Raw genomic sequence first — 27,641 nt, forward strand, 5'->3', positions numbered from 1 at the left:
TGGGCTCGCTGAATCGTATTACAAATCCAGCGTGCAATAGTTTGCTTAGAAGCAGGATTTCCAATCTTGTTGGAAGCATACAGGACAAACAAAACCTCTGTTTTCCTGGTAATAGCCGTTCTGGCGACGTAAATTTTCAAAGCTCTTACAACATCAAGAGACTTTGGAACCGCCACAGCATCCGTAGCCACAGGCACCACGATAGGTTGGTTAATGTGAAACGAAGAAACCACCTTCGGCAGAAATTGTTGTTGAGTCCTCAATTCCGCTCTATCCGAATGGAAGATCAAATAAGGGCTCTTGTGAGACAAGGCCGCCAACTCTGGCACTTGCCTGGCAGACGCCAGAGCCAAAAGCATGACCACTTTCCAAGTGAGAAACTTTAACTCAACCTTACGCAAAGGTTCAAACCAGTGAGATATAAGGAACTGCAAAACCACTTCAAGATCCCACGGCACCACCGGCGGCACAAATCGAGGATGGATATGCAGCACTCCCTTCACGAAAGTCTGAACCTCTGGAAGGACGGCCAATTCTTTCTGAAAGAAAACAGATAAAGCCGAAATCTGCACTTTGATGGAACCCAATTTCAGGCCTGCATCGACGCCTGCCTGCAAAAAATGGAGAAACCGACCCAAGTGAAACTCCTCCACAGGAGCTGCTTTGGTTTCACACCACGAAACATACTTCCTCCAAATACGGTGATAATGTTTCGCCGTAACCTCCTTCCTAGCTTTAAGGAGAGTGGGAATGACCCCCCCCCGGGAATACCTTTCCGAGCTAAGATTTGGCGCTCATCTTCCACGCCGTCAAACGCAGCCGCGGTAAGTCCGGAAACACGCAGGGCCCCTGCAGTAACAGGTCCTCTCTTAGAGGAAGCGGCCAGGGATCTTCCACTAGTAATTCCTGAAGATCCGGATACCAGGCCCTCCGTGGCCAATCTGGAACGACGAGTATCGCCTGAACCCTTGTTCGTCGTACGCTCCTCAGCACCTTTGGAATGAGAGGAAGCGGAGGGAACACATACACCGACTGAAACACCCAGGGAGTCACCAGGGCGTCCACTGCACTGGCCTGGGGGTCCCTTGACCTGGAACAATACCTCGGAAGCTTCTTGTTGAGGCGAGACGCCATCATGTCTATAAGAGGAATTCCCCAACGCCTTGTCTCTTCTGCAAATACCTCTTGATGAAGAGCCCACTCTCCCGGATGGAGATCGTGTCTGCTGAGGAAGTCTGCTTTCCAGTTGTCCACGCCCGGGAGGAAGACTGCTGACAGAGCGCTCACGTGCTGTTCCGCCCAGCGAAGGATTCTTGTGGCCTCCGCCATTGCCACCCTGCTCCTTGTTCCGCCTCGGCGGTTTACGTACGCCACCGCTGTTATGTTGTCCGACTGGATCAGGACAGGGAGACCATGAAGAAGGTTCTTTGCTTGCAGCAGGCCGTTGTAAATGGCTCTCAACTCGAGAACATTTATGTGGAGACAAGATTCCTGGCTTGACCATTTTCTCGGAGACTTGCATATGTTGTCAGCAGGACCCAGTCCTGGATTCCGAATCAGCGTCCCTCTAGAAGGTGAGAGCCTTGCAGCCACCAGAGGAGAGAAATCCTGGCCCTCGAAGATAGACTTATTTTCCGGTGCATGTGCAGGTGAGACCCGAACCATTTTTTCAGCAGATCCCACTGAAACACCCGGGCATGAAACCTGCCAAACGGAATGGCCTTGTAAGCCGCAACCATCTTCCCTAGTACCCGAGTGCATTGATGAATCGACACACTTGTCGGCCTCAGAAGCTCCCTGACCATGGTCTGGATTTCCAGAGCTTTGTCCTCCGGCAGAAACACTCTCTGTATATCCGTGTCTAGGATCATGCCCAGGAAGGGCAGCCGAGTGGCCGGGATCAACTGAGACTTTAGCAAATTTAGAATCCAACCATGATGATGCAGAACCGACAGGGGGAGATCCACATTTCTTAACAACTGTTCCTTGGACCTCGCCTTTATCAGGAGATTGTCCAAGTACGGGATAATTGTGACCCCTTGCTTGCGAAGGAGGACCATCATTTCCGCCATTACCTTGGTGAAAACCCTCAGGGCCGTGGAAAGCCCAAACGGCAACGCCTGAAATTGGTAATGACAATCCTGCACCGCGAACCTCAGGAAGGCCTGATGAGGAGGGTATATCGGGATGTGTAAATAAGCATCCTTTATGTCGACTGACGCCATAAAATTTCCCCCTTCGAGGCTGGAGATCACCGCTCGAAGAGACTCCATCTTCAACTTGAAAATTTTCAAGTATTGGTTGAGGGATTTCAGGTACAGAATCGGTCTGATCGAGCCGTCCTGGTTCGGTACGACAAAGAGGCTCGAATAGAAGCCTTCCCCCCGTTGGGACGGGGGAACCAGCACAGCAACCCTCTGTTGACACAGCTTTTGTATTGCAGCAGTTACCACTTCTCTTTCCGTAAGAGAAGCTGGCAAGGCCGACTTGAAAAAGCGGAGGGGGGGGGCATCTCCTGAAACTCCAGTTTGTACCCCTGGGACACTATGTCTAAGACCCAAGGATCCAGGGCCGATTGAAACCAGACCTGACTGAAGAAACGGAGACGGCCCCCCACCGGTATGGACTCCCGCAGGGGAGCTCCAGCGTCATGCGGTGGATTTGGTAGAGGCGGGGGAGGACTTCTGGTCCTGGGAGCCCGACACGGCGGGCGACTTCTTTCCCCTTCCTCTACCTTTTGAAGCGAGGAAGGATGAGCCCTTTCCTTTTTTGTATCTATTGGGCCGAAAGGACTGCATCTGATGATGGGGTGCCTTTTTCTGTTGTGTGGGGACATAAGGAAGGAAAGATGACTTACCCGCAGTAGCGGTAGACACCAGGTCGGCAAGCCAATCACCAAACAAGACACTACCTTTAAAAGGGAGAGCTTCCATATTCTTCTTGGAGTCGGCATCAGCATTCCATTGATGAGTCCACAGCGCCCTCCTAGCCGAGACCGCCATGGCATTGCCCGTGCACCGAATATGCCTGTATGCCAGCTCAAATGACCCCAGTAATGTGCTGCCCAGGGCGCTCCCCCTCAGCGCCCTGCACCCTGTGAGTGCCGTTGGTGAAGTGTGTGGGAGCATGGAGCGCAGCGCTACCGCTGCGCTGTACCTCGTTACTGAAGTCTTCTGCCGTCTGATGTCTTCGGATCTTCTCATACTCACCCGGCTTCTTTCTTCTGGCTTCTGTGAGGGGGGTGACGGCGCGGCTCCGGGAACAAGCAGCTAGGCGAACCAAGTGATCGAAACCTCTAGAGCTAATGGTGTCTAGTAGCCTAAGAAGCAGAGTCTTTAACTAAGAAGTAGGTCTGACTTCTCTCCCCTCAGTCCCACGATGCAGGGAGCCTCTTAGCCAGCAGGTCTCCCTGAAAATAAAAAACCTAACAAAAGTATTTTCTAGAGAAACTCAGTAGAGCTCCCCTAGTGTGTGTCCAGTCACTCCTGGGCACAAAGTCTAACTGAGGTCTGGGGGAGGGGCATAGAGGGAGGAGCCAGTTCACACCCAGTCAAAGTCTTTTTAGTGTGCCCAAGCTCCTGCGGATCCCGTCTATACCCCATGGTCCTTTTGGAGTCCCCAGCATCCTCTAGGACGTAAGAGAAAAGGGTATGTCGTGTAGTGATGTAGTGTACCATATAGGGTATGTAGTGTAGTAATGTATTGCAGTATATAGGGGCATGTAGTGTAGTGATGTAGTTCAGCGTGTAGGGGATGTAGTATAGTGATGTAGTGCAGTGGATAGGGGAATGTAGTGCAGTGACGAAGTGTTATCATACCTCCCAACTTTGCTGTCATCCAAGGAGGGACAGTTCTGCGCGCCAAAGGCGCGCGCCCGATTTTAGGGGGGCGTGACCTAACGGAAATGGGGCGTGGCCTCGCGGCAAGTGCAGCGATCGCAAGCCACGCCCCCGTTTTCGTCATTATGGGGGCATGAACAGCGCTGTGAGAGCTGCTGGTCATGCCCCCTCTCCCTCCCTGCCGTGAATAGACGCTGTGCGCATGCGCACAGCATCTATTCACCGCTGCTCTGCTCAGAGCAGCGAGTGACAGGGGGGCATCTCCCAACTGCCCCCCCACCCGCGGGACACTGCGACCCGCGGGTGGGACAGCGGGACAGACCGTGAAAAACGGGACTGTCCCGCCGAAATCGGGACAGTTGGGAGGTATGGTGTTATGATATAGTGCAATGTATGGGCACACACAGTGGATCATGTAATTGAACACGCTGGCAGGGCATGTGACGCATACTGTAGGGCATTTGATGCACATAAGGGAATATTGTCCAATAGTATCTCCTTTTTTCAAATTTCCCGGTAATCTGATATTTTAGTCTGACAGAGTTTGTTTTACTGTTGTTGTTGTGTTTTTTTTTTTTTTTTTGGGGGGGTGGGGGGTGAAATGGGCGCAAACGATTGCCTTGCCCCGGGTGACGAAAATCCTAGTTTCGGCCCTTTTCCTCCACTTTAACTCCTGGTTACGGCTCTGCCCTAGAGTGCTGCCCTTATATATGCTACAGCAGAGGGTCTCAACCAGTGTTACATGTATCCATTAATGTTACACTGAACTAATAACTACTGTTTATTGAATTACGGAAGGTGGAGTAAAGCTATTTGAAACACATTAGCTATTTATTTTAACACAAAATTTAATTTCTTGGTAAACGCTGACACACATTTGGCTTCCATAAATACACTTTGGGTTGCTTAGAAAGCATGGTCACTCATTTGAGGGGTATTTTTACAAACATTTACCATCATAACGTACTGCGTGACGCAGACGACATGTAACTCACGCTCCGTACAATGCAATACTGTCTGGCACCTGTAGATGGCGGAATCGGCTTTGCTGCCTTTGGAAAGCGAATTGTTACAGGATAATCCCATAGAATGTTAACAATAACAATAATCAAACAAATGCGTTGTTATTAATAAAATATTAGCTGATGCTTATACACTGCCATAAACAGCGCCGCCTGGTGTCTCTATGATAAGCTGCACGCGGAACTGTTATCTCCGGCTATAGTTTCTGGGCGGCAGCACCCGGATGTGCTGTGTCAGTTCTCTGGTGAATCCTTCAGACATGGCGTCTCCCGGACTGGAGTTACTGTTCGCTCTGGTGTCTCCAGAGATCACTCAGCCTCAGGATGCACTTATCTGCTTCATTCATTGGGAGCTGATCAGCCGCGGTATGCTGTGCCTGGGCAAGTCTGAGAAGGTAACACTGCAGCCCCTCTGTTCTGCACATGTCCCTGTATCCACAACCTGTGTGTTACTGCCACACGCACACCATCCCCTGCCTCTGGGTTACACCTGTCATTCCTCCCCCCCCATCCCCTGCCTCTGGGTTACACCTGTCATTCCTCCCTCATCCCACGCCTCTGGGTTACGCCTGTCATTCCTCCCCCATCCCACGCCTCTGGGTTACACCTGTCATTCCTACCCATCCCCTGCCTGTGGGTTACGCCTGTCATTCCTCCCCCATCCCCTGCCTCTGGGTTACGCCTGTCATTCCTCCCCCATCCCCTGCCTCTGGGTTACGCCTGTCATTCCTCCCCCATCCTCTGCCTGTGTGTTACGCCTGTTATTCCTCCCCATCCCCTGCCTGTGGGTTACGCCTGTCATTCCTCCCCCATCCCCTGCCTGTGGGTTACACCTGTCATTCCTCCTCATCCCCTGCCTGTGGGTTACGCCTGTCATTCCTCCCCCATCCCCTGCCTGTGGGTTACGCCTGTCATTCCTCCCCCATCCCCTGCCTGTGGGTTACGCCTGTCATTCCTCCCCCATCCCCTGCCTGTGGGTTACGCCTGTCATTCCTCCCCCATCCCCTGCCTGTGGGTTACGCCTGTCATTCCTCCCCCATCCCCTGCCTGTGGGTTACGCCTGTCATTCCTCCCCCATCCCCTGCCTGTGGGTTACGCCTGTCATTCCTCCCCCATCCCCTGCCTGTGGGTTACGCCTGTCATTCCTCCCCCATCCATCCCCTGTTATACCCCTTTCACATCGCACAAATATCCTGGTATCTACCCGGCATATTGCCGTGTCGACACGGGTCAGTGTGCGGTGTGAAAGCGCCAAGTCCAAATTCCTGGGTTATAAGCAGTGGTATTCCCGGGTTGAATACCGGGTCAGTGGCTGCGTAAACGGGCTCCCGGGTCGATGCGACCCGGGACCCGTTTACTAGATAGGGAGAGGCGGCGAGGAGATGAGCTCATCTCCCAGCGCCGCCCCTGCCGCTATGGCAACCGACATCCAAAAGGGTTAGGAGAGTCTCCAATGCCGGATCCCACCCCGGGAACGACCCGTTTCCAATTCCCAGGTGGGATCCGGCATTGGAGATGTGAAAGGGGTATCAGTGTTACAGCTGGAAGTTCTCCCCTTCATCCACTACCTGTGTTATTCACTTATCAGTCTTCACATCTGACCCTAGTTGTTCTGTGTATGTGATCTTTCTGAAGAAGTGGCGCTTACAGATGTGTCATCAAACATGTAGCCGCGAGACGCCTGGCGTGAGTGAGCTGCCAGGTCCTGTGCAACTCTGCTAACGTCTGTCTTGTTTTGCTGAAAATGCATCTTAGTCACAACACAATGTGACTAGGACACATGAGGAGACTGTGTTGATTAATTTAATATATGACACTTGTACTGTATATTGGCCCTCATTCCGAGTTGATCGCTCGCAAGGCGAATTTAGCAGAGTTGCTCACGCTAAGCCTACGCCTACTGGGAGTGTATCTTAGCTTCTTAAAATTGCGACCGATGTATTCGCAATATTGCGATTTCAAACTACTTAGCAGTTTCAGAGTAGCTTCAGACTTACTCGGCATCTGCGATCAGTTCATTGCTTATCGTTCCTGGTTTGACGTCATAAACACACCCAGCGTTCGCCCAGACACTCCCCCGTTTCTCCGGCCACTCCTGCGTTTTTTCCGGAAACGGTAGCGTTTTTATCCACACGCCCCGAAAACGCCGTGTTTCCGCCCAGTAACACCCATTTCCTGTCAATCACACTACGTTCGCCGGAGCGAAGAAAAAGCCGTGAGTAAAAATACTATCTTCATTGTAAAATTACTTGGCGCAGTCGCAGTGCGAATATTGCGCATGCGTACTAAGCGGAATTTCACTGCGATGCAATGAAAATTACCGAGCGAACGACTCGGAATGAGGGCCATTGTGTGTGACCTGAGTCTGTATACAGAGCAGAACAGAACTTGTATTGGAATAAAGCTGCAGCTGCTACATTGTAGCACTTCAGATTCAGAGACTCAGGCGCACACAGATACACAAGTGTCCCATATCAAATGAATCAGCATAGTCTCCTTGTGCATCCTAGTTGCATTGCGTTGAGACTAAGACATATTTTCGGCAAAAATACGCCAGAAGTTTCTCACATGACCTTGCGCGACAAGAGGGGCTGCTTGGCATTGGCAGCTGCAAAGGTGTATGAGGACATATCTGTAAATTACTTCAGTGTTTAATGTCAATGTGATAGCAATTGTAAGAGACAAAATGGTTGTAAAATTAGTTTACAATAAGCTTTAGCCAACATTATTTAGAAATGTTGTAATTTTTACTTCTATGTATCTGAACACCAATATCATGGAACAGCTGTGGGAATTTTAAAGCATTAATATATTTGACACTCAAAGCAGAAAGTTATTCCCCCTTTCACCCCAAAATACTGGTTCCGACCCAGGATACTGAACACTGTATTAACCCATATTACAGCTGCTCAGATCCCTTTCACACTGCACTTTGGACTCGGGTTTTATCCGGGTAGACCTCGTTCACACTGAACCCGTGGCAGCCCTACAAAACAGTGTGGATCATTAGATATGAACAATTTTCAGGCTCCTAAAGATGACATCATCTGCAAGCACCAGTCAACCAGCTTCTTTGAGCGTTACCTGGGTGAATAACTCAGGTCAGACACAGTATTAATCCTGGATGTGACCTGGGTAGCGGACCCGAGACTAGACCCGTCTAGTCTTTTACACTGAGCCAGGACCTGGGTTGTGCTGACGGCTTGCCCCCGCAGTAACCGGGGTTATCTGCTCAGTGTGAAAGGGACATTAGTTATGAACATGTAAGATCTCTGAAATATACTTTAAATATCATATTTCCTAGGTACATACTGCATATAGGTGTGTAGTGAGTCTTCCTCTTTCTACTATGTATTAATAGGTTATACATAAGTGACTTCCCTAATGGGCCCTACACATATAAAGATCCAACGGCGGATACGGCCGATGGGCGACCCGGCGGCGGGAGGGCAGTGACGGGGGAGTGAAGTTTCTTCACTCCCCCCGTCACCTGGCTCCATTGAAGTGCAGGCAAATATGGACGAGATCGTCCATATTGGCCTGCATACACAGCCGACGGGGAGCCAGCGATGAACGAGCGCGGGGCCGCGCATCGCTGGAGCCTCCACACTCAAAGATATGAACGGTATCTCGTTCAATAATGAACGAGATCGTTCATATCTTTGAGGAATATCGGCCAGTGTGTAGGGCCTATAACAGCTGATGCACAATCTGTACGGACAAATGTATTTGTTATACAGTGTGTAAGCTTCTATCGCTGCAGCTCTTGGCATCGTTCCTGGGTTCTGTCTCTCCTAGGTACCCAAGACATCTATAGCTTATTATAATGTTCTGTAGTATACTCTATAGAATTCCTGTGCGCACAGTATAGTACAATAGATTACACCACAGTTGTTGGTTGAGCTGAAACATTGGGACAATGTCAGATGCTATTAATACAGCTGTCAGTCAGGATGTGGGAAAAGTGCAGTGATAGCAGCTAGTGTTAGATTTAGGTTATTGCTAGTCCTGATTAATTGCATTATGCATTACTGTGATCCCCCTTCTATTGGTGTGCATACTACTATTCATATTATTATGTACACACCTGATACCAACACACTGTGGCCCCATGTAAGTCAGGTCTGCTTCTTCCTCTGTAAGTATAGAAAGTTCATTGATCGGTTTGTTGTCTGTGTGATATGTAGGATGTTTCATACTGTTCTTCACAGCTTCTCTCACCCACAGGTTGCAGCCGAGGCGACTGGATCTGAGCGACTTCCAGATGGCTGGGCTGACAATAAAGAGTTATACACACTGTCCTATCGGTTTGGCAGTTCACAATTTCTGCTCAGAGCACTGCCCGTGGAAGACACCTTGATAGTGAATGCTATGGTAAGATTAGGCACCCATTTTATATTCTTCTTAACCTCCTGAAATTTGAGCTGCATCCCACGGCTGCCATTCCCTGTCAGCCACCCATCGATTGCCTGTGGCCCCTTGAACTATTTAAATGTTCTGCCCAATGCCACAGATTCATCCAGCCACTGTGCCTTATTCCTCTGTACTGTGGTACCTCCACAGCCATCTACTTTGAGTATGTGGCTTTGAATAAGACAGAGATGGAGAGAGATGGACTACATCCTCCTGCTGTAACTCCTCTTAATCTCCTTTTCTTCCAGTAAGGGATACTGGAATCTTGGGGTATAGTGAGTGGTGAGGGGAGACTGGGCACTTTCAAATTTGGAGCTTGTACATGCTCCTCCCCCTCTATATGTACCCCGATGAGTGCCTGGGCGAATGATATTTCTTTGAGAATGAGCCTTGTCTGGTGGGGACTAAGAGTAATACCACTGCTTGTTGCTTGGGTCCCTGGAGTGTTCCCTTGCCTCAGACAGGATGCTATGACTGCGCTCTGGAGATGTAACATGCAGGAAAGTGGGTTCCCTGCTGCTGTAGTAGGGAAGCAGTGTTAAAGTACGTAAAGTTTCTCTCTGGACATGGACTCTATAGGTGGCATTGTAGGAATCCGGAACTCGACAAGGGAAGGGGTTCTAGTGGCACGACCCTGGGTAGTGTTCCTGCTGGACAGAAGAAGGCAGTTCAGGGGGCTGATTGGAATGCCTGCTGTAAAACGATGGACATTTTCTTCACTTCTCTATAACATATGTTATGGAGCAATTTATACAGTCCAGAAATTATTCCTCTACAGATATTTTCTCTTGTGGAGATTTTGAGGGTCCCTACAATTCTGACTAGGAGTTATCATCGTTTGTGAAAGAAGATCCTATTAGCTCTAACGGGGAGAGCCTTTGATACAGAAAGTATTTCGTATTGCCAGAAAATTCCAGCTACTTTACCCTTTGCCATCAATTTAGGGGGTTAAATGGGAATTTCCTCCAGGGTTGATGCGTTTATTGTAAGGTTGACTAAAGTGACTATTTCTATCCTGGTGCTTCTTTGAAGGAGCAATATTAAAATCAATCTTTAAAGCATCTGGAGCTTTATTGAAGTCTTTCCTAACCTCCTCCTGGGTTAATAAGATAGTGGAAAAGTGGGGTGATCAGCTAGAAGAAGGTCTTTTGTACTGGCAGCCCCAGAGATTTACTTTCCACAGCAGATCACTTTAGGGAAGAAACATCCTACCTTGGGTGGGCTGCAATAGGTGCAGATTGGTTCAAGTCCATGGTTCGTAGAGCTCTGTGGCTTTGATCCTGGCAGGTGATTTCAGAGTCAAAGAAGCTCTTCCATTTACAAGAGAGGTCTTGCTTAGTCTAGAATTGGGAACACCTATTTCTTTGGCCACAGGAGGGAAGAGTAATTTTCTGTCTTCTTCTGCTCCAAGGCAGAAAGGTAATTTATTTTTGTTCATGCAGACTACAGGGAAAAGGTAGAGGTTCGACTTTTTAAAAAATTTGGAAATGCTAACCTACTGATTTTAGTTATAATTATGATATCCCCTTTAGTAATGAGAATGCATGTTTATACTTCCATATTATCTAGGGGTGCTACCACTGCTAAAAATTTAGCATATCCAAAGAGAAAGGAAAAAAAGACTGTCTTTTGTGGTGCACAAGAAGAAAAGTATTAAAACATAATTTTTAATGATATAATATTAAAACCAGCCAAAAATTTATAAATCATAGAAAGTGTGAAGAATAGGCAATGTAAAAAAAACCCACAGTGCATTCTATAATGGCTCTGTATAAATCCTCTTATGGTTCATTAAAGAATGTTTCAACAAGAGTTCTGTGATTTATATTGTTGGTACAAGTTTTTGCTATTTTCCAGTTATTCTCAAGTTATTGTTGAATTTGTCACTAATTATTGGTGCACCCAATATCTGTAACTAGATACTTGTAATCTTCACTATCAATTCCTAACAATATGATAGTGCTAGGATATTCATATGGTAGATGTATAATTTGCCCAAAATCCAAATTCTTATTTCTCTGACGTCCTAAGTGGATGCTGGGACTCCGTAAGGACCATGGGGAATAGCGGCTCCGCAGGAGACTGGGCACAACTAAAGAAAGCTTTAGGACTACCTGGTGTGCACTGGCTCCTCCCACCATGACCGTCCTCCAGACCTCAGTTAGAATCTTGTGCCCGGCTGAGCTGGATGCACACTAGGGGCTCTCCTGAGCTCCTAGAAAGAAAGTATATTTAGGTTTTTTATTTTACAGTGAGATCTGCTGGCAACAGACTCACTGCTACGAGGGACTAAGGGGAGAAGAAGCGAACCTACCTGCTTGCAGCTAGCTTGGGCTTCTTAGGCTACTGGACACCATTAGCTCCAGAGGGATCGAACACAGGGCCCGACCTTGGTGTTCGTTCCCGGAGCCGCGCCGCCGGCCCCCTTACAGAGCCAGAACCAAGAAGTGTTCCGGAAAATCGGCGGCAGAAGACTTCTGTCTTCAACAAGGTAGCGCACAGCACTGCAGCTGTGCGCCATTGCTCCTCATGCACACCTCACACTCCGGTCACTGATGGGTGCAGGGCGCTGGGGGGGGGGCGCCCTGAGGGCAATATAAGACACCTTGGCTGGCAAATCATCACAATATATAGTCCCAGGGCTATATATGTGATAAATTACCCCTGCCAGAATCCATAAAAAAGCGGGAGAAAAGTCAGCCGAAAAAGGGGCGGGGCTATCTCCCTCAGCACACTGGCGCAATTTTTTCTTCACAGTGCAGCTGGAAGACAGCTCCCCAGGCTCTCCCCTGTAGTTTTCAGGCTCAAAGGGTTAAAAAGAGAGGGGGGGCACTAAATTTAGGCGCAATATATGTATACAAGCAGCTATTGGGGGAAAATTCACTCAGTTATAGTGTTAATCCCTGCATTATATAGCGCTCTGGTGTGTGCTGGCATACTCTCTCTCTGTCTCCCCAAAGGACTTTGTGGGGTCCTGTCCTCAGTCAGAGCATTCCCTGTGTGTGTGCGGTGTGTCGGTACGGCTGTGTCGACATGTTGGATGAGGAAGGTTACGTGGAGGCGGAGCAGAGGCCGATAAATGGGATGTCGCCCCCCTGTGGGGCCGACACCAGAGTGGATGGATAGGTGGAAGGTATTAACCGACAATGTCAACTCCTTACATAAAAGGCTGAATGACGTAACAGCTGTGGGACAGCCGGCTTCTCAGCCCGCGCATGCACAGGCGTCTCAAAGGCCATCAGGGGCTCAAAAAAAACGCCCGTTACCTCAGATGGCAGACACAGATGTCGACACGGAGTCTGCTTCCAGTGTCGACAAGGTTGAGATATATACACAATCCACTAGGAACATCCGTTACATGATCTCGGCAATGAAAAATGTGTTACACATTTCTGACATGAACCCAAGTACCACATAAAAGGGGTTTTATTTTTGGGGAGAAAAAGCAGCCAGTGTTTTGTTCCCCCATCAGATGAGTGAATGAAGTGTGTAAAGAAGCGTGGGTTCCCCCGATAAGAAACTGGTAATTTCTAAAAAGTTACTGATGGCGTACCCTTTCCCGCCAGAGGATAGGTCACGTTGGGAGATATCCCCTAGGGTGGATAAGGCGCTCACACGTTTGTCAAAAAAGGTGGCACTGCCGTCTTAGGATACGGCCACCTTGAAGGAGCCTGCTGATAAAAAGCAGGAGGCTATCCTGAAGTCTGTATATACACACACTCAGGTTCTTTACTGAGACCTGCAATTGCCTCAGCATAAATAGTGCTGCTGCAGCGTGGTCTGATACCCTGTCAGATAATATTAATACCCTAGACAGGGATAATATTTTGCTAACATAGAGCATATTAAAGACGTCGTCTTATATATGAAGGATGCACAGAGGGATGTTTGCCGGCTGGCATCCAGAATTAATGCAATGTCCATTCTGCCAGGAGGGTATTAGAAACCCGGCAGTGGACAGGTGATGCTGCCTGTAAAAGGCACATGGAGATTCTGCCTTATAAGGGTGAGGAATTGTTTGGGGATGGTCTCTGGGACCTCGTATCCACAGCAACAGCTGGGAAGCAAATTTTTTACCTCAGGTTTCCTCACAGCCTAAGAAAGCACCGTATTTTCAGGTACAGTCCTTTCGGCTTCAGAAAAGCAAGCGGGTCAAAGGCGCTTCCTTTCTGCACAGAGACAAGGGAAGAAGGAAAAAGCTGCACCAGACAGCCAGTTCCCAGGATCAAAAATCTTCCCCCGCTTCCTCTGAGTCCACCGCATGACGCTGGGGCTCCACAGGTGGAGACAGGTGCGGTAGGGGCGCGTCTCGGGAACTTCAGGGACCAGTGGGCTTGCCCACAGGTGGATCCCTAGGTTCTGCAAATAGTATCACAGGGATACAGGCTGGAGTTCGAGGCGACTCCCCCTCGCCGTTACCTCACATCAGCCTTGCCTGCTGCCCTCGGAGAAAGGTAGTACTGGCGGCAATTCACAAGCTGTACTTCCAGCAGGTGAAATCAAGGTACCCCTCCTTCAACAAGGCCGGGGTTACTATTCCAAAATGTTGTGGTACCGAAACCAGACGGTTCGGTGAGACCCATTCTAAAATTGAAAGCCTTGAAACTTATATACGAAGGTTCAAGTTCAAAATGGAATCGCTCAGGGCGATTATTGCAAGCCTGGATAATTTCATGGTATCACTGGACATCAAGGATGCTTACCTGCATGTCCCTATTTACCCTCTTCACCAGGAGTACCTCAAAATTGTGGTACAGGATGGTCATTACCAATTCCAGACGTTGCCGTTGGTCTGTCCCCGGCACTGAGGTATTTACCAAGGTAATGGCCGAAATAATTATCCCGTACTTGGACGATCTCCTTATAAAGGCGAGGTCCAGGGAGCAGTTGTTCGTCGGAGTAGCACTATCTCGGGAAGTGCTACAACAGCACGGCTGGATTCTGAATATTCCAAAGTCGCAGCTGGTTCCTACGACGCGTCTACTGGTCCTGGGTATGGTTCTGGACACAGAACAGGATAAAAAGGGTTTCTCCCGGAGGAGAAGTCCAAGGAGTTGTCGTCTCTAGACAGAGACCTCCTAATACAAATACAGGTGTCGGTGCATCAATGCACGCGAGCTCTGGGAAAGATGGTAGCTTCTTAAGAAGAAATTCCATTCGCCAGGTCCCAAGCAAGGATTTTCCAGTGGGATCTGTTGGACAAGTGGTCCGGGTCGCATCTTCAGATGCATCGGCGGATAACCCTGTCTCCAAGGGCCAGGGTGTCGCTGTTGTGGTGGCTGCAGAGTGCTCATCTTCTAGGGGGCGCAGATTCGGCATACAGGACTGGGTCCTGGTGACCACGGATGCCAGCCTTCGAGGCTGAGGGGCAGTCACACAGGGAAGAAACTTCCAAGGCTATGGAAAAGTCAGGAGACTTCCCTACACATAAATATTCTGGAATTAAGGGCCATTTACAATGCCCTAAGTCAGGCTAGACCCCTGCTTCAACACCGGCCGGTGCTGATCCAGTCAGACAACATCACGGCGGTCGCTCATGTAAACCGACAGGGCGGCACAAGAAGCAGGATGGCGATGGCAGAAGCCACAAGGATTCTCCGATGGGCGGAAAATCATGTGTTAGCACTGTCAGCAGTGTTCATTCCCGGAGTGGACAACTGAGAAGTAGACTTTCTCAGAAGACACGACCTCCACCCGGGAGAGTGGGGACTTCATCCAGAAGTCTTCCAAATGATTGTACACCGTTGGGAAAGGCCACAGGTGGACATGATGGCGTCCCGCCTCAACAAAAAGCTACAAAGATATTGCGCCAGGTCAAGGGACCCTCAGGCGATAGCTGTGGACGCTCTGGTAACACCGTGGGTGTACCAGTCGGTGTATGTGTTCCCTTCTCTGCCTCTCTTACCCAGGGTAATGAGAATAATAAGAAGGAGAGGAGTAAGAACTATACTCATTGTTCCGGGTTGGCCAAGAAGAGCTTGGTAACCAGAACTCCAAGAAATGATCTCAGAGGACCCATGGCCTCTGCCGCTCAGACAGGACCTGCTGCAGCAGGGGGCCTGTCTGTTCCAAGACGTACCACGGCTGCGTTTGACGGCATGGCGGTTGAACGCCGGATCCTGAAGGAAAAGGGCATTCCGGAGGAAGTTATCCCTACGCTATTTAAAGCTAGAAAGAAGTGAACACAAACCATTATCACCGCATATGGCGGAAATATGTTGCGTGCTGTGAGGCCAGGAAGGCCCCAAAGGAGAAATTTCAGCTAGGTCGTTTTCTGCACTTCCTACAGTCAGAGGTGACTATGGGCCTAAAATTGGGTTCCATTAAGATTTCGGCTCTATCGATTTTCTTCCAAAATAGAACTGGCTTCACTGCCTGAAGTTCAGACTTTTGTTAAGGGAGTGCTGCATAGTCAGCCCCCGTTTGTGCCTCCAGTGGCACCGTGGGATCTCAACGTGGTGTTGGATTTCCTGAAGTCGCATTGGGTTGAGCCACTTAAATCCGTGGAGCTATAATACCTCACGTGGAAAGTGGTCATGCTGTGGGCCTTGGCGTCGGCCAGGCGTGTATCAGAATTGGCGGCTTTGTCATACAAAAGCCCTTATCTGTATTTTATATGGATAAGGCGGAATTGAGGACTCGTTCCCAATCCCTTCCTAAGGTGGTATCAGTTTTTCATGTGAACCAACCTATTGTGGTGCCTACGGCTACTTGGGACTTGGAGGATTCCAAGTTACTGGTCTTAGTCAGGGCCCTGAAAAGTATATGTTTCCAGGATGGCTGGAGTCAGGAAAACTGACTCGCTATTTATCCTGTATGCACCCAACAAGCTGGGTGCTCCTGCTTCTAAGCAGACTATTGCTCGCTGGATCTGTAGCACGATTCAATTTGCACATTCTGCGGCTGGACTGCCGCACCCTAAATCTGTAAAAGCCCATTCCACGAGGAAAGTGGGCTCTTCTTGGGCGGCTGCCCGAGGGGTCTCTGCTTTACAACTTTGCCGAGTTGTTACTTGGTCGGGTTAAAACATTTTTGTAAGAGTCTACACGTTTGATACCCTGGCTGAGGAGGACCTAGAGTTTGCTCATTCGGTGCTGCAGAGTCATCCGCACTCTCCCGCCCGTTTGGGAGCTTTGGTATTATCCCCATGGTCCTTACGGAGTCCCAGCATCCACTTAGGACGTCAGAGAAAATAAGATTTTACTCACCGTTAAATCTATTTCTCGTAGTCCGTAGTGGATGCTGGGCGCCCATCCCAAGTGCGGATTGTCTGCAATACTTGTTTATAGTTATTGCCTAACTAAAGGGTTATTGTTGAGCCATCTGTTGAGAGGCTCAGTTATATTTCATACTGTTAACTGGGTATAGTATCACGAGTTATACGGTGTGGCTGGTATGAGTCTTACCCGGGATTCAAAATCCTTCCTTATTGTGTCAGCTCTTCCGGGCACAGTATCCTAACTGAGGTCTGGAGGAGGGTCATGGTGGGAGGAGCCAGTGCACACCAGGTAGTCCTAAAGCTTTCTTTAGTTGTGCCCAGTCTCCTGCGGAGCCGCTATTCCCCATGGTCCTTACGGAGTCCCAGCATCCACTACGGACTACGATAAATAGATTTACCGGTGAGTAAAATCTTATTTTCAGAAATTTAGAGTGCATGATACTGTCCCATTTATACTTTACTTCTATAAACATGACTGCATTCTGAATGATATTCGTGGTATTATAAAATTTGTGGCATAAATATAATTAGCTACAAATTTACAGTTACACGTAATCAAAATCCTAATGGCTGCTAATCCTTAGTCTTATATTGGGTTTATGTATATCTTTGTTAATTACTGTCCCCAAAAACATAAAAAGAGAAAGAGCTTTGGTCATTCTTGTGGTCCCAGACTGGCCCAGGAGAGCATGATATTCGGATCTGTTGGGCATGATAACCGCTTCTCAGCGGCTTCCACAAAGGGCTGTTCCGTCACACAGGTTTACCACTCCTGGCTTTGATGGGGTGATTGTTGAGTCTACAATACTATAGGCTACGGGATTTCTAGATGCAGTCATTAAGACCATGCTGAATTCAAGAAAACCAGTTTAGGCTAGGAATTATCACAGTATGTAAAATCTATATTTACTGGTGTGAGAAGAGGAATTGCCCTACTTTTATTTTTAGTCTTTCGAGATTTAGGGCCTAATTCAGACCCTGTCGCTGATGTGCAAAAATCGTTATGAAGCGATTTTTGCACAACTGCGCCTGTGTGTACGCCGTTACGCGCATGTGCAAGGTCCTAAACTGCGTTCTTTCCAGAATGCAGTTTAAGACCTGGAGGGGGGCGGGAGCGGGGCATCAACGTTGCATTTTGTGGGCGCCTATGCTCCGTTTAAGGGGTGTGTCCAGAACGTTGCTGTTAACAAGGCGGGTAGCCGTCCGCCTTCACAGTTAGGCTCTTTAGGCAGAGGGCTACCCGAAACATGTGAAAGCATTGCCGCCGTGCAATGCTTTCGCATGTCTGCGGAGGGTAGGTTGGATCCGGCATGCGGGGGCAGACTTGCCCTGTGCTGGGCGTCCCCCCACATGTCAAAGAATTTGATTGTAGATATGCGTTTTTTCACACATCTACGATCAGGTCTGAATTACCCCCTTTATCTAGACGTTCCTGAAGAAAGAGATTAAGGCTTTAGTCTAGGTTCTTTTAAAGAAAAATAGCAGATTTTTTTTTTGTTTTGTTTTGTTTTAGGGGGTGTTCTAATATTACCCCTCTGTATGTGCATCCATTTGTTCTTTGGGATCTGAATAACGTTCACAGATATTTGCAACACCTGTTCCAAAAGATGGATTTAAAATTCCAAATTAGTGGAATGGTTTTCCTTCTGGCCATTGCTTCAGCATGAAAAAAAAAGTAGGAGCTCTGTCCTAGAAATCACCCTTTCTCATTTTTCGTAAGGATTGGGCAGCCCTGAGGACTAAACCTTCCTTTGTTCTTAAGGTAGTTTCTAGATTTCATTCAACTGAAGTAATTGTAGTCCCAGGATTTCCTCGGGATGATCCTGGGGTGAGGATAGTTCACAGCATCTGTTAGATGTACAGTAGTTAGAGTCCTTAAGATTAATGTTCACAGGATGAAAGTGGTTAGCCGGACAGTAACCTCTTTACTTTGTGTATGCCATCTACGCAAGGTTGGCCAACCCCCAAGCAGACCATTGCAAGGTGGATAACTGATGTTATTCTCCAGGCTTATTTGGGAACTCCAGATATACTTAAAGCACATTTTACCAAATCAGTGGGTCTTGTGGACTGAGAGGTATGTCATCTCGGCGGAACAGTTATTTAAGGGGGCCAGCTGGTCTTCCTTGCATACCTTTACAAGACATTATAGATTGACACTTTCGCATCCATGGATACTTTATTTGGGCAGATGCAGCTCTGAACTGCCCAAGAGAGCTCCCACCTTTAGCAACTGCTTTGGGAACTCCCCAAGGTTCCAGTATTCCACATCGAAGGAAGGAGACATCAGGATGTTTTACTGATGTTAAATCCCTTTCTCTGACACCATGGGCCATATTGGACACTCCAGTTAATTTTATTTCTATATTTTAGTAGTATTTTTCTCCTCTGTCTCGTTTACTTAACTCTCTCTCTCTGGGTTTTATTTGTACACTGAATAGGCTGTGGTAACTTTTTATTGATTCAAAAGCATTTTGAAAAAAAATCAAACAATGTACAATGTCATATGGATAAGAACATGGGGAGACATTGAAAAACTTGAGCATATCCTAAAGATATATCATGTAAATAACTGGCCAAGGCAAACAATTAAATGTACCCAGCACAGAACAAAGTCCAGAATATTTTTTCCCCATAGTTAATTGATTAGAAAGCATTAAATAAGCATGATAACAGTGCCATGCTGACTAGGAGACACCCAATAATGATATAGGAGGGTCATTATCTACTAGACATAATGGCCGGTATTCAAATGATATATCACGCCCAATCTCCTTTCTAAAGTGATCCCCGTTATTGCGCCCATAATAATCAGGTTTAGCTGCGTAAAGAGTTGTGCGCCCTCGCTACGCTGAATTGATTATACCACGTCCATCAGCAGAAACAGAAGGGGTGTAGAAGTTGGTGAAAAAATTGAATAACGCCCAATGAGTACCACGAGGTAGAAGAAAAGCACTGGATTAGCAGCTGTTGTCTGCATTTGTATCATCTCGATTAAAATACTGTAATGCCCTCTACCTTGGTCTCCCAGCAATAGAAATGCACCGCTTGCAGCTGCCAGACTGTTAACTAACCGGCCCCGTTCTAGCCACCTAACACCCATTCGCTACTCCCTCCAGTCTTACTGACTTCAAAGCCCTGCATGACTAGGACACAAGGTACCTGAAGCAGCTTCTGATTTCATACTACTGCCCTGCTCGGTTACTGCGATGGGTAGATGAAGAACTTTTAGCAGTACCTAGAATCTCCCGTAATTCATATGGCGGAAGGGGGGGTGGGGGGGGGGGTCGAGCCTTTAGCCATGTGGCTCAAACTCCACCTCTACGATCGAGAGGCACCCACTCTGAGAATCCTTCAAAAACATACTCAAGACTTTCCTGTTACTCGGCATTTCAGTAATGTCCATTTATTATCTCCATGCTCTCTGTAGTGTATGAAAAGCTTTTCTGTACCTCTTTGTTTCTGTACTGTTTTATGTTGGTTCTATCTGTCAAGCACCTTCAGTCCTATTGGAGAAAGAGTGCTATATAAATAAAAATATTAGTATTACTACTGCACACAAAGTGAAGCTATGTAGCTTTCCCAGACATTAAAAAAATAGAAGCCCCAACCACTCCACCCTAAACAAATCAAAATAATCTCTCTTAAAAAAGAGAGAAACGAGAGATACCCAGCTCAAAAACCAAATTTTAAAGTGCCCAGGCTTGTATCACCATTCACTATACCCAATGGAGTTAATGAAAATCATGTAACGTAAATGCACATCTTATGTTTTCTCCATACAGGATCTTAAGACTGAGAAGATTTCTGACCTGACCCTGAAAGTGAATAGCTTCATAGACAAAGACAACCTGCAGCAGTTTCACAGGTTAGGATACATGTGTCATGTATTGTTGTTGTCATTCACCCTTTAGTTTTATTATAAGCCCACTAAACACATCGCACGGATCAAATTTATTTCTTGTGTTTCTTATAATGAAGTGTAAATGGCCCTTTTGTTGTCCAGGGGACGTGAATATGTCCCTGGTCACTCCAAATATCCCACATAAATTGATGGTGTCATTAATAGTTGTTAAAAGTATCCCATTGACTTAATGACCAGCAGTAAGGGAGTGTTACTCCAGTTAAACCAATGTTGCTGGGTTAGGCTGCTTCATTTTCAAGTAATTCTATTAGTAACATGTTTGTTTGAAGTCTTCCAGCAAATAAGTTTACCCCTCCTTTTGCACAGTGTCTATAAAAATTCAGAGACGTTGAAGCAGCGGTTAGAAAGTGAGATGATCTCCCCTCTGCTTGGCTCTAAGGAGAAGAGTCTAAAGCCTGAGAGAGAACGGGAGAAGGACGCTGAGCATGATCCTCTGCGGGTTCCCTCCAGGTCTCCTGCATCACATCAACCTACCTGGTGGGTGCTTCCTACAGCCTTTCTTATTTTTACATTACACGATACCCAGCGTATCATTAATATCTGTCTTGCTTCTCTCTAGGACAGACCCCTCTGGACATTTTCCATATGGAGCAGCAGATTTGGATCCCTTAGGGTTAGTAGTTACAGATCTGACCAGTGTTTGCATACCTGTGTTTACAATATGCAATTTAGGTGAAACAATGAAAGACGAGCTCATTACCATTAATTATGACAAAATCATGGTTACAGACATAACTTTTAAAAGCAATACCCCTATTTGAAGCACTACAATTATATTTGATGGGCATATAGCTTCTTTTGAATAGAATTGGTGCTAAACCAGTTCGTGCCCATACCTTACTGTAAATGTCAGCTGGATTCCAATTATCACTATACACTCTTTTAATTGCCTAAATTCTAACTCTTGTTTATATTTTATGACAAAGTATACACAGGGCATATGATTTTTGTACCTGCAGGGGGCGGTCTGGAGGTATGATTATGGATCCCTTTCATGCAGGGCGTACAAGACCCAGACCTAATCCTTTGGCTGGTCTTCCTCCAGGAGCTGTGCCACCAGGTGCCAGGTTTGACCCTTTTGGTCCCATAGGTTCTGGACGTCCTGGGTAAGTTTTTAATAAACACTGCCTGTGTTTTGTATGTAAGATATGGAGCACTGTTTAGAGGGACAGAATGAGTGATTAATCTGCCTGTGCCTTTTCCTTTTCCAGTCCTGACCCAGATCACCTGCCTCCACCGGGGTATGACGACATGTTTATGTGATGCTGAGCGACCCGCTGTTGCCTTTGATCTTTTTGCCATTGCTCAGTAGTTGTCCTGTCTTACTAATAAACCAGGGCCCAATGCAGAATGCACAATGACCATTTACTGTCCTCTTGTTTTTGTTGTCCGTGCTTTATAATCAGGCTTATGTTGTAAGGGTAAGTAAACCGGGAGAAAGTTTATACTGAAATCTAATCATTAACTGGAACATCTGTTGTGATCAACCTTCACAAGGGCTGGTATAAAGTCTGTATATATTGATATAATATAATTTTTATGCAGTCACCCATTAAAAAAAAAAAATGCATCAAAAATGTTTTGCTTCACATCTTTAATATAAATCAACTCAAGACACAATGAAATCACTTCCTTGGCTTATTTTTCTGATGAATGACGCTGGTATACTGAGTGCAGACTGCGTGTATTTAGTGTAAATATTCTGCAAGTGATGGATGATGAACTATCAATACCACATCCAGATCCTTTCCTATTGCACATATTTCTGTCCACCTGCTATGTGACTGTTTCTACACATCCTAGCTAGTACCTGGCTTTGGTTGCAGTTTGTGAACTTTAAATAAACAAAACAGTTTACAGAAATTTACAGTAATCGCTTGCAGTGTGTTCTTATACAATATTGTAATCAGTGCAACGGCTTTTAGTCTACAAGAGGTACTTGCCTGTACATTGTTTTAGTTAACAATTACAATCAAGTGAATATAATCCTTCCACAAAGTCTTTCCCAAGATTTGTTACACACAAATTCAAATCTACCACAAGATTCTGCATTCATAAATACTATTATAATTCACAAGTGATGCTTATATATGTATAAAGTCCTATAAATAATATCCGTATAACTGTCAGATGTAATCACTTCTGTGTTCGTAAGGAAAACTTGTGCATTTGAGAAATAGCATATCACTAACCATTAACTATTACTGATACTACAAAACACCCAGGCTCCCATGACCTGTGTAAATGCACTAGGGGTGCAGACTTTAGACTTTTATATGGTCTCCAAACTCCTCTGTCAGGTATGATAGCCTAATAATTTTGCGGGTTGGGGGGAAGGGAGGGGGATTTATGAAGAAATTTAGTCTGTGACTAGCAACAAATTCAGCAGATCTGTTGGTCCTGCCTTTTACAAAAATTATAATTAGTGATGCCCCAGATACTGTACATGTTTTAGAATCATAAACCTACAACATAAAAATAATTCTTCTGAGTTTAGAAATGTGTCTATAAACCAAGCTGATTCTGGCTAATTTGCACATTATGAACGCCCAATATCATACATAAGATAGAATTTTTAATAGTATCTTATGGAAGCATAATGATATGTTTTGCACACTAAAATTCCAGGGCAATCAGGAATTGCATTCGATTAGCCAAATCCTAAGGACGGGTGTGATACAGGAGATAAACATTAAAAAGATAGACAGTCATTGGCGGGGACAAAAGGTCGACACACACAAAAAAAAGTCAGGTTTTTTAAACATTTTTTACCCCAGTTTGTTGAAACACGGGCTCGGTGGCTCACTCTGCTTTGCTCACCACAAGGTTACTAAAGGTAATAGTTTGTGACATGGATAGTAAATGCAGCAAAAGTTGTAAAAAAAAATGTCGAACATACATTGACCTTTTGACCCTGTCGACCTAATGCATGTTGACCATTAGTGGTCGACCTATTGACTGTAGACCTATTTAGTGTAGCTCTATAGACTGGATACCCCTAAGGACCTGGATAAAGCTAAACCTCACTAAAAATATTTGGGCATGTGGCACATTTTAGTGCAAATGTATCTAAGTTTCAGTTAGTAACTGTCAGAACTGGAGTTTTACATAGCCCTCTGTAGTCATGCATGGCTGCATGTAGGTGATACATCCTGATTTGTGCAAGGTAAGAGTGTCAGGGTATAGTTGTATAGGAGCTGACATTAATAAATGATGAATGAGGGAGAAGAATAGAGGTAATGTGTTAAAGAATCTAGACTTTGTGCTGGGTTGATGTGTGGAATAAGCCACATATTCCTGGGGAAACTCATTTGGAACTATTGCTTCACATCAAACCAGATTAGTCACACATTCTTCAAAGTTTACAGTGTTACCTCTACTATGCTCCCTCCCTCATCTACTGATGTCAGTTCCTGTATAATACTGTAATACTACAGCAGCTGGAGTGCTACACTTTGCCTAGTGCAGTGGTTCACAAACTTTTTGGAATCACGGCGCCCTTGAGCACCAGAAAAAAAATTTCACTGCACCCCTAGGACAAAAGTTTCTTATTGAGAAATGTAGAAAGGAATATGAAATTAAATAAAATTGGCTTTATATGTCATCCTTAGGCTCAACTGTGTGGTGATGGACAAGATTTTCTCTTATTTGTTCACATATTTAATGATTGGCCGCCACCAGCACTGGTTTTGCCTGTTACATTGACCATAAAAATTTGAATTGATCTTGGACCACCAACCTAGGGAACCAGTGCAAGTGTGTGGCACCCCAGGGTGCCACGGCACACAGTTTGAGAACCACTGGCCTAGTACACTAGTGCCGCTGTCCCTGCACTGGGTGTTTTGTTTTGTCATCTCTGGATAAATACTTTTAGAATCTATAAAATGTTTAGGGGGGAGTTCAATTCCGCAGACTAATTGATCCCCTGGGGCTGTCCAATTAGCCCCAAAGTCAGCCCGACACTACAAGTCGTCAAGGATTTTTTTTGAGACCTGCTGAGGTTCTGAAAAAACAAAACAATAAGTGCCCTGTTTTCGTGATCATGGCCTCGAGACATGTCCGGGAACTTATCCCAGGTACTATATATTTTCGCCCTTAAATTAGTCATTTTTCGGGAGAAAAAAATGGGCTACAATTGTGTTTCCCAAAATAAAAACCATCTGGAAAAAAATCTTGGTAAAAGACCTTTTTTTTTTTTTTTTTTCTCCCCGTACCCCCCTACACACACACACACACACACACAAAATTCCCCCTTAACTTTATACAGTCTCATTAACTGTAAAAAAATATATATATTTCTCTATCGTCCTAGTGGATGCTGGGGTTCCTGAAAGGACCATGGGGAATAGCGGCTCCGCAGGAGACAGGGCACAAAAAGTAAAGCTTTTTCCGATCAGGTGGTGTGCACTGGCTCCTCCCCCTATGACCCTCCTCCAGACTCCAGTTAGATTTTTGTGCCCGGCCGAGAAGGGTGCAATCTAGGTGGCTCTCCTAAAGAGCTGCTTAGAAAAAGTTTAGCTAGGTTTTTTATTTTACAGTGATTCCTGCTGGCAACAGGATCACTGCAGCGAGGGACTGAGGGGAGAAGGAGTCAACTCACCTGCGTGCAGGATGGATTGGCTTCTTGGCTACTGGACATCAAGCTCCAGAGGGACGATCACGGGTACAGCCTGGATGGTCACCGGAGCCACGCCGCCGGCCCCCTTGCAGATGCTGAAGACAGAAGAGGTCCAGAATCGGCGGCTGAAGACTCCTGCAGTCTTCAAAAGGTAGCGCACAGCACTGCAGCTGTGCGCCATTTTCCTCTCAGCACACTTCACACGGCAGTCACTGAGGGTGCAGGGCGCTGGGAGGGGGGCGCCCTGGGAGGCAAAATGATTACCTATAAAGGCTAAAAATACCTCACATATAGCCCTAGAGGCTATATGGAGATATTTAACCCCTGCCTGATTTCTCTAAATAGCGGGAGACGAGCCCGCCAGAAAAGGGGCGGGGCCTATCTCCTCAGCACACGGCGCCATTTCCTCTCACAGTTCCGCTGGTCAGGACGGCTCCCAAGTCTCTTCCCTGCACTGCACTACAGAAACAGGGTAAAACAGAGAGGGGGGGGCACATTTATGGCGATAATTTGATATAACAAAGCAGCTATAAGGGAGCACTTATTATAAGGCTATCCCTGATATATATATAGCGCTTTTGGTGTGTGCTGGCAAACTCTCCCTCTGTCTCCCCAAAGGGCTAGTGGGTCCTGTCTTCGTTAGGAGCATTCCCTGTGTGTCTGCTGTGTGTCGGTACGTGTGTGTCGACATGTATGAGGACGATATTGGTGTGGAGGCGGAGCAATTGCCAAATATGAGGATGTCACCCCCTAGGGAGTCGACACCGGAATGGATGCCTTTATTTATGGAACTACGGGATAATGTCAACACGCTAAAGCAGTCGTTTGACGACATGAGGCGGCCGGACAATCAATTAGTGCCTGTCCAGGCGACTCAAACACCGTCAGGGGCTGTGAAACGCCCTTTGCCTCAGTCGGTCGACACAGACCCAGACACAGGCGATGACTCCAGTGGTGACGGTGACGAATCAACCGTATTTTCCAGTAGGGCCACACGTTATATGATTTTGGCAATGAAGGAGGCGTTACATTTAGCTGATACTACAGGTACCACTAAACAGGGTATTATGTGGGGTATGAAAAAACTACCTATAGTTTTTCCTGAATCAGAAGAATTAAATGACGTGTGTAATGAAGCGTGGGTTGCCCCTGATAAAAAACTGATAATTTCAAAGAAATTATTGGCATTATACCCTTTCCCGCCAGAGGTTAGGGAGCGCTGGGAAACACCTCCTAGGGTGGACAAGGCGCTAACACGCTTATCTAAACAAGTGGCGTTACCCTCTCCTGAGACGGCCGCACTTAAAGATCCATCAGATAGGAGGATGGAAAATATCCAAAAAAGTATATACACACATGCAGGTGTTATACTACGACCAGCTGTAGCGACTGCCTGGATGGGCAGTGCTGGGGTAGTTTGGTCAGAGTCCCTGATTGAAAATATTGATACCCTGGACAGGGACAATATTTTACTGTCGTTAGAACAAATAAAGGATGCATTTCTTTATATGCGTGATGCACAGAGGGATATCTGCACACTGGCATCACGGGTAACTGCTATGTCCATTTCGGCCAGAAGAGCTTTATGGACGCGACAGTGGTCAGGTGATGCGGATTCAAAACGGCATATGGAAGTTTTGCCGTATAAAGGGGAGGAGTTATTTGGAGTCGGTCTATCAGATTTGGTGGCCACGGCTACAGCCGGGAAATCCACCTTTCTACCTCAAGTCACTCCCCCACAGAAAAAGGCACCGACTTTTCAACAGGGAAGAGACAGCAACACGCAGCTCCTTCCCAGGAACAGAAGCCCTCCCCGGCTTCTACAAAAGCCTCAGCATGACGCTGGGGCTTCTCAAGCGGACTCGGGGATGGTGGGCGGTCGTCTCAAAAATTACAGCGCGCAGTGGGCTCACTCGCAGGTAGATCCCTGGATCCTGCAGATAATATCTCAAGGGTACAGGTTGGAATTAGAGACGGATCCACCTCGCCGTTTCCTGAAGTCTGCTTTACCAACGTCCCCCTCCGAAAGGGAGACGGTTTTGGAAGCCATTCACAAGCTGTACTCTCAGCAGGTGATAGTCAAGGTACCTCTTCTACAACAAGGGAAGGGGTATTATTCCACTCTTTTTGTGGTACCGAAGCCGGATGGCTCGGTAAGGCCTATTCTAAATCTGAAGTCCTTGAACCTGTACATAAAGAAGTTCAAGTTCAAAATGGAGTCACTCAGAGCAGTGATAGCGAACCTGGAAGAGGGGGACTTTATGGTATCCTTGGACATCAAGGATGCGTATCTCCACGTTCCAATTTACCCCTCACACCAGGGGTACCTCAGGTTCGTTGTACAAAACTGTCACTATCAGTTTCAGACGCTGCCGTTCGGATTGTCCACGGCACCTCGGATCTTTACAAAGGTAATGGCCGAGATGATGATTCTTCTTCGAAGAAAAGGCGTATTAATTATCCCATACTTGGACGATCTCCTAATAAGGGCGAGGTCCAGAGAACAGCTAGAGATGGGATTAGCACTGTCTCAAGAAGTGCTAAAACAGCACGGGTGGATTCTGAATATTCCAAAATCCCAGTTAATGCCGACAACTCGTCTGCT

The 27,641-nt window shown here is 46.7% G+C and overlaps 1 protein-coding gene across 1 annotated transcript; it reads left to right on the forward strand.

Moving 5' to 3' along the window:
• Positions 1–5,053: 5,053 nt before the first annotated feature.
• PSMF1 (proteasome inhibitor subunit 1) lies at positions 5,054–22,281 on the forward strand. The gene is made up of 7 exons (XM_063959124.1): positions 5,054–5,256; positions 9,089–9,235; positions 20,279–20,361; positions 20,725–20,895; positions 20,978–21,031; positions 21,378–21,524; positions 21,630–22,281. The coding sequence occupies exons 1-7, from the start codon at positions 5,086–5,088 to the stop codon at positions 21,679–21,681; spliced, it is 825 nt and encodes a 274-aa protein (XP_063815194.1). The 5' UTR covers positions 5,054–5,085; the 3' UTR covers positions 21,682–22,281.
• The last annotated feature ends 5,360 nt before the right edge of the window (positions 22,282–27,641 follow it).

The sequence above is a fragment of the Pseudophryne corroboree genome, chromosome 3 (genome assembly GCF_028390025.1).
Source record: "Pseudophryne corroboree isolate aPseCor3 chromosome 3, aPseCor3.hap2, whole genome shotgun sequence".
Taxonomy (NCBI): domain Eukaryota; kingdom Metazoa; phylum Chordata; class Amphibia; order Anura; family Myobatrachidae; genus Pseudophryne; species Pseudophryne corroboree.

Bases quoted from the DNA above. Each gene is read 5' to 3' on its own strand.
- PSMF1 (XM_063959124.1), top strand. From the start codon at position 5,086: ATGTGCTGTGTCAGTTCTCTGGTGAATCCTTCAGACATGGCGTCTCCC. The intron at 5,257-9,088 runs GTAACACTGCAG...TCTCACCCACAG, and splicing joins GCCTGGGCAAGTCTGAGAAG to GTTGCAGCCGAGGCGACTGG. The intron at 21,032-21,377 runs GTTAGTAGTTAC...TTGTACCTGCAG, and splicing joins GCAGATTTGGATCCCTTAGG to GGGGCGGTCTGGAGGTATGA.